This window comes from Ascidia mentula, chromosome 5 (genome assembly GCF_947561715.1).
Source record: "Ascidia mentula chromosome 5, kaAscMent1.1, whole genome shotgun sequence".
NCBI classification, from domain to species: domain Eukaryota; kingdom Metazoa; phylum Chordata; class Ascidiacea; order Phlebobranchia; family Ascidiidae; genus Ascidia; species Ascidia mentula.
In genome coordinates, this window is record NC_138570.1 from 6,593,192 (window position 1) to 6,603,371 (window position 10,180).

The 10,180-nt window shown below is 38.4% G+C and overlaps 2 protein-coding genes across 3 annotated transcripts; one reads left to right on the top strand and one right to left on the bottom strand.

Annotated features, from left to right (window-relative positions):
• The first annotated feature begins 12 nt into the window (after positions 1 to 12).
• On the top strand, positions 13 to 7,347 carry LOC145903878 (uncharacterized). Its single transcript, XM_082992062.1, has 23 exons — positions 13 to 146; positions 462 to 573; positions 638 to 721; positions 1,052 to 1,215; positions 1,285 to 1,372; positions 1,559 to 1,702; positions 1,775 to 1,820; positions 1,882 to 2,087; positions 2,166 to 2,298; positions 2,461 to 2,585; positions 3,021 to 3,081; positions 3,231 to 3,340; positions 3,801 to 3,975; positions 4,548 to 4,669; positions 4,751 to 4,880; positions 5,043 to 5,200; positions 5,340 to 5,464; positions 5,745 to 5,807; positions 5,869 to 5,955; positions 6,130 to 6,230; positions 6,289 to 6,374; positions 6,447 to 6,526; positions 7,029 to 7,347. The coding sequence occupies exons 1-23, from the start codon at positions 70 to 72 to the stop codon at positions 7,204 to 7,206; spliced, it is 2,655 nt and encodes an 884-aa protein (XP_082848188.1). The 5' UTR covers positions 13 to 69; the 3' UTR covers positions 7,207 to 7,347.
• Positions 7,194 to 10,075, bottom strand: LOC145903910 (uncharacterized). Of its 2 annotated transcripts, XM_082992098.1 has the most exons (3): positions 9,646 to 10,075; positions 9,343 to 9,567; positions 7,194 to 9,261 (listed from the first exon to the last, which is right to left on the bottom strand). In XM_082992098.1, exons 1-3 carry the CDS (start codon positions 9,669 to 9,671, stop codon positions 9,195 to 9,197), a joined length of 318 nt encoding a protein of 105 aa, XP_082848224.1. In that variant the 5' UTR covers positions 9,672 to 10,075; the 3' UTR covers positions 7,194 to 9,194. The 2 variants fall into 2 exon arrangements, with proteins under 2 accessions (XP_082848224.1, XP_082848223.1); XM_082992097.1 differs by having other exon boundaries at positions 9,343 to 10,075.
• Positions 10,076 to 10,180: the final 105 nt, after the last annotated feature.

A 10,180-nucleotide genomic window follows, 5' to 3' on the forward strand; every position in this document is an offset into this window, starting at 1 on the left:
GTCTAGGCTGAACCAAAGTAGAATTTATATGTTCTCTTATTTGTTTTTTAGTTAAAATATATCATTCAAATGGGCCATGTGCCTTTAAGCATAAATATGTTGGTATCATTATTAACGATTTGTCTATTTTCATCAACAGCCTTTGGGTAAGTACAAATTAGCCTTCGAGTGAATTTAGTAGTTTGTCGGAAAGTTGTTTGTATTTATGAATATTGTTCGAATTTTTTGGACCAAAAATCCAAAATGTTTTGAGAATCTGTTACCTAAATTATGCAGAAGTCGTGCGTATAATGTTTTAAACGTGCGATTATTTAGTCATGCAAAGCTGCACTTTTGGTGTTGTTATGTGATGTTTTTAAAAATTTTAATGGCTTTGTAGCAGTAAGCAACCTCAATCATAACCGTTTATTTACGACTTATCTATAGTTGAAAAGTCGAAGTCATTAACTTTGCTTTTTCAGTCGCGATCACACTATTGTTGGAGCAAAAGAGTTCCGAGTTGGTTCTCAAAACAATGTGGTTCTTAACTTTCATGGTTACTCGGGTACAGCCACTGTAGAAGCCACACTACAGGTATCATTTTTTTCAGAGTTTTTTTTATAGATATTATTTGTCGAGCAATAAATGTCCTGTTTAGACGCTTCCGAGGCGCTTGGACATGATTAGTCGCATTCAGCATCAGGTCGTGAATGTTGAACAGCCATTGGAACTTGAATTTACAGTAAGGTTCAACAAAGACAAACGACTAGTTGCAAGCTCTATAACATATGGCAAAAAAAATTCAACCAATATTAGTTTATTACAGGTTACTTGTAAATTGCGATTTTCTATTACTCGTTTATGGCAATTAACATAGTTGGAAATAAATCTAATATACTCCTGTAGAGTGTATCTAAACTAATGATAAAACAAACCTATCTTGATGAGTTTTTGAAATATGTTTAAGTTTTGAAATTTTGATGTTGTTGCCAATTCAAACCATTCATTATGAGGCAAAATGGCCACGGCGAAGCAACATCCTTTCTTTGGTTATATATCGAGTTTTTTTCAGGTGAACGAAGAACAGCTTGTTGAAGAGCGACGGTTCCGCAACTCGTACGTCGAACTTCATATCGCCGTTACAAACTCCAACGAGGACTTTGAAGAATCAATCCCAATCCTTCTTAATGATACAAGCGGTTACGTGTTCTTGACCACGGATCGACCCGCATACAGGTGCGTGTCTACTGTTGTGTGACCTACACACAAGCTGTCTCCCGAGCCTCTAACTATTTGTTGTTGCAGCCCCGGCGATACGGTAAAGATCATAGCAGCGTTAACCGACCAAAACCTGATGCCCAGCCAGGATATAGACGTCGACATCGTTATTAGGGTGAGAGATACAATGGTAATCTTTTTTGATGCAGTAAAAGAAATCCATAAAAAATCATTCAATTGGAATTCTCGTTAAATCTTGAAAAGGTTGTAATGCAACGCTTACTGCTCGCGAAGGCAAACGATATAAAATGCTACAAATGAGCAGCAAAACATGTTTCTTTGCAAAAATATTGTTTAACAGACACCAGAAGAGGCGGGTGGAACCGGTAAAATAGGCGTCGACAGACAAACAATAACCACCAGTAGACAACAATTCATTAGTCATGAGTACGCGGTTCCACCTGTTCCTTTAATTGGAAAGTGGTTCATCGAAGCTTCCGTTCCTGTAAGTAAAAATTGTCATTAAACTAAATTAATTCGCCAGGTCAAAACACAATAGATATATATGTTTTGATAGACGTTGGGTATCAACAGCGAAACAACGTTCTTTGTCGATAGATATGGTAAGTAACCTAGAAACAGATTGATGTAAATCAGACAGAATCAATTATTTCACATTTTCAGAGTTGCCCACCTTCAACGTGAAAGTGCAAATGGAACATCACTACGTATTGCCCACACAACCATCGATAAATGGTGAAATACGAGCGGAATACAGCTACGGCAAGAAGGTTACAGGCTTCTACTGCATTACCGTAAAACTGAAACGGAACAGTGAAGTACCCTATACCACTGAAATATACCGAGATCCGGAAGAACTTACACGAAGGGTACAAATTGTTACATGATGCGTAGCAAGTTTCTTTGGTTAAAAGTTGTTTAAAACAACCAAATAATTTCCTATGTAGAAAATAATCAGAAATGGAAGACATAGATTCAACATTCCTATAAGTGCTGTAGAGAACTCCTTAGAAGCAGGGGAAACCTTGCAGAGCCTGGCCGACGAAGGCGCTTCTCTTACTGTGGAAGTTTCAGTTACTGGTATAAAACACCACCTCAAAACTTAAAACACTGCCGCAAATCTAATTTGTGCAAAATTAAAACAAATTATTAGTCGTGGTAAGACTTTAACGCTAAAAAATGTACAACATTGACATTACCATAGTAACAATAATATCACCTAAACAGCATTTTTGCTTTCAGGGAAGCCAGAAAGCATTTATGAGTCAGCTATTGTTTCCGGCATCCGCTTCACGAGCTCTCCATACCTTATCGTGACGGACCGAAGTTCGCGATATTTTACCCCGGGGATCGTTTACGAAGTTAAGGTACGTTACTGAACCTCGCGTGGTTTTCCATAAATAGCTCAAGTGGCAGAGAGACAATCAAAGAGTCAAAAAAAGTACCAAGCATATTTTTTTTGCACATACTGTAGTAACATTCCAATCTATACCTTCCGCTGTCTTTCTACCAAGGAAAAAGAATAAACGTGTTTTTTTGATCATTGAAGTGTAACATTTTTCGTACGCCTGTACCGTATGATTTCGCACCCTGTAAACATTCCAGCGTTGATTGCATAGGAATGTGATAAGCCGAATTCTTAACTAACCACGGTTGTATTACCCAATGGACAGCCTTAATTTGTACGTGTTATTGCCTGACGCTTCTGTCGAATACAAGAATACAACATTTTACTACTGTATGCGTTGTTAAAACAGTAATGTTTCCCATCAAATCCATTTTCTGGCGTGTACGTTTTTCAGGCGGATGTCTTGGATGTAGTTACCCGACAACCCATACCCGACATTTTAGTTTTAATAACAGGTAATACCTATTTCACTCTACTTTTTACAAAAGAACGCGCAAATAAATGCATGGACCACTTTCACGAAATTCTAAACTTGTTGTAATAATCTGCTGGTCACAATGTGTTCTGACTTGACTGCCTTTTGGATTATGATTTGTGTGACCAGCATGGCCCGAAATCGAAGTTGGTCAACAGCGGAAAAGGAGATCTTCGAATGAACGCGGGCAAATACGAGCATATGTCGATCAAACCAACGTAACCGTGATGATCATCACGGCAAGTACTTTTTGATACTGTAGTTGTTGTTCCAGTCTACATTAAAATAATATTTTTTTACTGATTGTACCCGTTTCAACGGCAGATATAGGCACATTTGTCGTATTCTGCAGTTATCGTGCAGGGTTTGTACATTTATCACGGTTACCATCGTCCTTGATGAAAAAATAAGCACGCTGCTTTTCGGGCAGAAATCGGATTTACGTTAGTCACTTCGTTGAATTTACTTCAGATGTTATGAATTAGGTCAGAATGACTTGTTTTGTGGCGAACAACTATAACTTGTACACTTTTTTCACTTGTTGGTCTGAAAACGTAAAATTATTTCATATGTTAGAAATAACAGGTATGGCACAGAATTCCTCTCGCAATGTGTTGCCTATTCAATGTGTAAGTTTGTGCAAATTTTTTATTTATACTTTGGCGCATGAATTAAAACATTAAATGTCTTTCTACTCAGAACCAGGAACCACCCCCCACAAACATGGACGTGACACTCACGTCTATCGTTCCCAGGACGGCTTGGCATCAAAACGCAACAACTATTCATCTCAACGATCAAAACGAAATTCTTCAACGTGATGTCAAAGTACCACAAAATGTCATTGGATCACCCATCAATGTTCACGTGACTGGTAATAATAGGTTTTATCCGACCAACCATATAAGGAGAATAAAAAAACCTTCACAAAATATAGTTTTCTGAGAAACTTTAAACTTGTGTTTACGAAACTATCCATTTTGATATTGGACAAAACACATACAAAGCGTGCAGTCATAATGTACACAGAAATTTCCAGTTGCAGAGCTCGTCTCAAAATTTATGAAAATTTTATGTTAAAATTTTGCCCTCAAAGTAATACATTTTTGCAAAAGATTTAGAGAGCCACAAGTCAACACAACGAATGTTCTTATCGCACTGGGATCCAAAAAAACGAGACTATATACCCTGAACACGATTCCCGATCAGGTTTTTCATTTGATACATAGGTTAGGGGTCGTTGCCATTTTTTTCTATCCCCTGTTATATGCTGTAGAATGATGACCACCGTTTTGGTGGTACTTTGTTTCACTGCGCAATACAATCTTACTTTGATAGTTTTTGTTATCCGAGTCATTTGCATTATTACGATACGGCGCATCTTGGTTTACCCGGACCCAGTTTTGCATATTGCTGCAAATGCAAAATGTTGGATTTATTCCTCAGGTGTTGGGGAGGCGTCTATGTCATACCGTTGTATATGGCGAGAAAACGTGGACGGAGCGAGGTGTCCGTTTCAAATCGATGCCACATTTGGAAATCCTGAAGCAGGCGTCGCAACACTGAAGGTGTGTTGGGTTGGACCAAATGCAAACCCTACATAAATAAATAAAGTGGGCTGAATGTATCCATGTATGTGTGTATTTCAGATCAACATACACAAACTGGAAAACCCTGATGCTGGAATGTCAATTGTTGTTGTTGGTCTTATTTCTGGATATGATGCTGTTACTGACACCATCGAGAACCTGATGAGAGATAAGAGAGTTGACGGCATAGGTAGAAACACAAACGATAGTGCTTACTATACTTTCCACGCTGCGCATAACGGATACTGATTGTTTTTTGTTCGAATTTAAAGGTTCCTTTTGCAGCGGCATTTTATTTATTTCATGAAAACTAAATATTAAATAGTAAATGCTCTTATACCTTTTTGTCCAGTGGACAGCTACGAAATCACGGACAATTCGGTGAAGTTCTACTTAAACAAAATTCAACATGATTCGGACACTGTTTTGGCTTTCAAACTAAAACAAAACAGCGTGGTTCAAAACGTTCAACCAGCTGGAATACGAGTCTACGACTACTACAACCCCGAGGTGAACGCCTTGTTTTTGTTGTTTAAAATCTGGATAAAATGTTTACAGCGTCTATTAACTGCCGCAAACATTTTGGGAATAAGCGAGCATGGTCCGTTTTTATGTCAACTGCGTTACATTTCCAAACTTTATTGTCCAGATATCCTGTTCCAAGTTTTACAGTGTGGACGACGATTCTCCCAACCTGCGATTCTCCTGTAACAACGAGGGTGACAGATCGGGAAGAATATGTAAATGTGCCGAAGGCGGATGTCCCAAATGCAGGTATATTGTCTGCATTTTTACTATTAATTTCACCAAGGCGAAAGAAATATTTCAGACCAAGACGTGAAACATTTTGTCTAATTTGTTCGTTTTGAATCCAGGGATAAATAATAGTCTTGTTACAAGTTGCATATGTGTGAGTGTATGTACGTCACCAATAACACTTGTGAACTAAATGCACAAATTAAATTTATGTAGTTTTTGGTAATGATTGCTATTTCAGGTTGTTTTTTTGAAATTAGTTCCTTTTCTAATTTATTTTTCGAACATATGTTGGCAGAACTCGACATGAAATCACAACAAATTCGACATGCATTTCCCTTCGAGTTTCACAACGACAAATGTAAGCTTAAATCAAAATCCTTCTTATATTTTATTGGTGTAACGTATCTCCCTTTGCTTAGAGACACGCAGTGTCTGGGAAATAACAAAACATGCAATAAGTCAAATGAAGCTGAATGTACAGATACGAAGGCTGAGGCTTGTCAAAGGTCAGTTGCATTGTAAATGTAGTATTTCCAGTCTACGGTTAATACCATACTAGACGATTTAACACGACTAGACGATTTGGTAACGACAAAGAAAGACGATCTGCGCAAACAAACATTTCATGCCGCAACCAAACAATAATTATCATTAAAACACTTATCTATGTTTTTCCACAGACATTACATGCTCTATGTGAAAGTAATCGCAGTTCGAAAAAATGATCCTCCAAATTTTGTTGAGTTTGATGCTGAGACAGCAGTGACATCTCCATTGCCAGGTAATGATTAATTTATGCAACATCTACATCGTTTTATTACAATATGCGGCATTTTCAGGCGTGGATAATGCAACAACGAAAACGTTCCGAATTCGTAATGATTGTTTTGAGCTTTGCAAAGACGATGCTTTAACGAAAAAGAAGGTAAGTGTAGAAATTGATGAAATGGTTGCTTAGCTGAAAGCTATTTTAGATGGAGTATATATTTGTTCCTAGGTAGATTTGATAAAAGTAGACCGGGAACTGATTATTTACGGAAACGAACCTCGGAGAAAAGTTATCGAAGGTGTTACCTCGTAAGTAAAGATATTAAAGCAATGTTAATGTTTGAAACGAAGTGTTTCTGATTACCGTCAGTCGGTTTATATTTAAAATACGAAAAATCGATTTCGCCTACAAAGGCATCATCAGTTTCTGCAAATAAAATGCAATAAAGCACTGATGATGCCTTTGTAGGCGAAATCGAATTTTCGTATTTTAAATATAAACCGACTGACGGTAATCAGAAACCCTTGGTTTCAAACATTTGCTATCCGCTATAATCGCTTTCGCTGGTTTTTAAGACAGTGCCACATCAGGACCTAGATTCTGTCCACTTTAGAGATTAGATTTAAAGCAATGTTTTCTGATTTCAAGTTAAGTTTATCTGTTGGGTAAGATCATGCACGGATGTGGATACGTAGAACGTGTAGCTTTACATTACCTTAAATACTTTTAATCAAAACTAAAATCCAACTTGATTAACAGTAAAGATTAATGTTACTTTGATTGACTCGTTCATGTATGTTTTTTTCCCAGTTATCTCTACAACCTAGACGAGGAAAGCAGGATCGAGGTGACGCCTGGAATCAAAAAATGTAACCGAATAAAAAAAAAAACATGCGAATATCCGTATACAACTAAACATTGCATCCGCAAACGCATTTGCGAGCACCACGAGAAACTAAGGAAGAAGTTGAATAAGGGATGTGGTTGAGATGACACAATCACGACGCCTTTAAATAAACTGGTTTCCAGTCGTTAAATGTAAATACGTAATCTCTCATTCAGTTACACATACTTACCTGCGCAATTAAATCGTATCTTTATCTTACCAATAATACATAACAAAAATAGATATTGGATATGTGGATAAGTAGTGTTAAGTCGGAAGATGCTGGTGGTAAAGTGGAAAATACCATTATTGTATTCGCACATATGACAAGCAAAGTCTCGCATATAAATATGCAGTCAAACACTAGCAAAGTTTATGCAACCAACACAAATAACGAACTAGTTTTGGACCCACACGGAAGTTTAAAGCATTTTGCCGGGTTTGCTTACTGTTTAAATAGTCTAATATTTCGCAATTGTTCACGAAGCTACGCAAACCAGCTATATTGGAAACTTTACGAGATTCAAGGTGGCAATAAACTCCGCAATGTGACGGCATATGAAGGTGAGACGGCAAAGAGTTGATCTGACAAAATGCGAGGGCATATGAAAGTGGTGTTAATCTGATCGTTAACTATTGTCAAGGAAATAACAAGCACCCGCCCCTGGTACATAGAAAAAGATTTTAACTGAACTGACCTTTTGTTTCGGCCAGAGCCTAATGACAACACAGAGCACAACTAAAACTCTCACATCAACTTAAATAAATTATTTGTTGTCGTTCATTACGTTTTATCATCATCGATTTATGAACTGCCTACGATGTGGAGGTCTCAATCAAAGTATATGCGTATTTTGGCGACTACCTATAGGCCCCATATCAGTACTAAATTCCCAAAATCAAGTTTTGAAGGTTATCAGATACGGAGTGATTTGCTCTTTTTGCCCACAACAATTCCTGTGGTCGGTGACCCATGAAGATCTACCGGTACCATTCAAAGAGAATAAACAAATGATTGCAGCTGCATCGGACAAAACACAGCAAGGATCTGAGGAGCCTCTAGGAGGATCTTATGTCCTATAGGATAGCAAAAACAGTCCTAGGGGGCAACCAAAGCAACTTCCCTGTGAAAATGTTTTGGCCATTGCATAGAAATGGGTCGAGCCCAACATTAATTGCAAACTGAAGGAGGTTTTTGTGATTCATTTTTTCGCAAAACCAATGCGTAGACAAGAGACGGGCCTGACATAAAATCACAAACTAAGGTATACTTCTGTAATTAAATTTTGAGCTATTTCGCCTTGAACATTTTCATGATTTTTCAAGTAACTTTTTCACAGCAGCCAGCACCAAATCACTCGCTAACTAAGAAGGGCAAAAATGCTCTAAAATTGCAACAAACACGCTGAAAATCGCTCTGGCAACAGCACATGACTTCCTGCTCATTCAACCATAAATTGACCCATGCCCCCTGTTGTATTCTTGTATTCGATAGAAGCATCAAGCAATAGCACGTACAAAGTAAGACTCTCCATTGGGTAATGCAACCGTGGTTATATAGAGAATGCGGCTAATCACATTCCTGTGCAATTAACGTTGGAATGTTTACAGGGTGCGAAATCATACGATACAGGGTACTAAAAATGTTACACTTCAATGATCACAACAACGCCAATGCATCACCGGTTGCCTTGTGACGTAACTGAGTTTCTCTGTGACAGATGGGTACAAGGCGGGCATTTTCCGCGAGCGAAACTTTTTTAATAGAAATACTGATATGCGGTCTTGCTACATGCAAGGTATATACTCTGCTATATTTTGCGCGTTTGGAAATGGTTCTGCGTTTCTTGTACCGCAAAAAACAAACATGCAGACATGGAAGTTATTCACAGCTCTTTATTGACTATGGTCTGAGCTTTGTTATCACTCGACGACAAAAACATGCGTTTTCTTCAAAGACCTCATAATCACACGATTTTGTCGTACAGTACTGTGACCGCATGTAGCAAATTGAGGTTTTATGATTTTTCTACCACGCGTGGCCTAACAACACTACGATCAGCAAAAGTCGAACAAAATAAAGTAAAAAGTCATTTTGACCCCTTAGTGCTTTCTTCACCCTCACGGATTTCCACCTTGTTAAACGGACCCATAAATCTAGAAGAAAACCTGATCGTGATTCGTGTCCAGAAACCCCGATGTGGTCAAAACAAAAAACAAGCAAAACAAGCATAATACCCGAAGCTGCTTAGAATGGCACGTAGCGTCATTGAGTTCTTAATATTGCATTTCTCTTGAAAAGCTTCTCCTTCAAATTGCAGGGAGACGCTGTAACGAACGTTTGATAAATATATCAATTTTTCCGCTCCAGGCCACCTCGTCGGGGTCCACACGTCAGTTACCACGACCTCGTCCTTCTCAACGCGGACTTTCATATTCTCAATTGATTCCTGTTGATCCGGCCTGCAAACGTTGGAAAACCCGTCGATCGAAAAGTAATTCACTACGCACATTCCCACACGCAGCTATATTTGCACCGACCTCAACAACCCGTCCGGTTGATGCATTTTGGCGTTGTTGGATGTTTGATTGAAAACCTTTCCAACGGCCTTTATTCCCGTATGCAAACGGTGTTCAACAGTGCAACAACAAAATGCCTGCAGCCACAGCACGCTTCAATTGTTTTGAGAAATTTTGCGTCAGCGAAATTCCGCTTCGTCACGCATGCTGTTTCTGTGCGTGGGCACGGCGACTCTTACCTTACTTCTTCAAACCTGGTAATCAAAATATATTTTTTTCATGTCATCAAGTAGCGAAAAATTGAAAGGCAAGTTGCGAAAACCTTTCTGAAGTTTTTTGGTTCAAAAACAATCCAAAACCTTATTCATGAATGACGCACTACTGACGTCAGAGCGGTAACGGTCGCTAAAAAACATGTTTACTTGGTCTTGAGGCAGTGAACAATTGACATCAATTGCCATCGATTGCAGACTATTTGAAACACAGTTTCAAAACCCAGTCAGCAATATAAACCCAGAAAAGAAAAAAGTTCCTCATTCGTTCTTGCATCAGCGGA

Excerpts from the sequence above, each read along its gene's own strand:
- LOC145903910 (XM_082992097.1), bottom strand. The coding sequence starts at position 9,617 with ATGTGCGTAGTGAATTACTTTTCGATCGACGGGTTTTCCAACGTTTGC. Across the intron at positions 9,262-9,342 it reads GCCATTCTAAGCAGCTTCGG|ATTTATGGGTCCGTTTAACA; the intron begins GTATTATGCTTG and ends GTTTTCTTCTAG.
- LOC145903878 (XM_082992062.1), top strand. The coding sequence starts at position 70 with ATGGGCCATGTGCCTTTAAGCATAAATATGTTGGTATCATTATTAACG. Across the intron at positions 3,341-3,800 it reads TAACCGTGATGATCATCACG|AACCAGGAACCACCCCCCAC; the intron begins GCAAGTACTTTT and ends CTTTCTACTCAG. Across the intron at positions 4,670-4,750 it reads CAGGCGTCGCAACACTGAAG|ATCAACATACACAAACTGGA; the intron begins GTGTGTTGGGTT and ends TGTGTATTTCAG.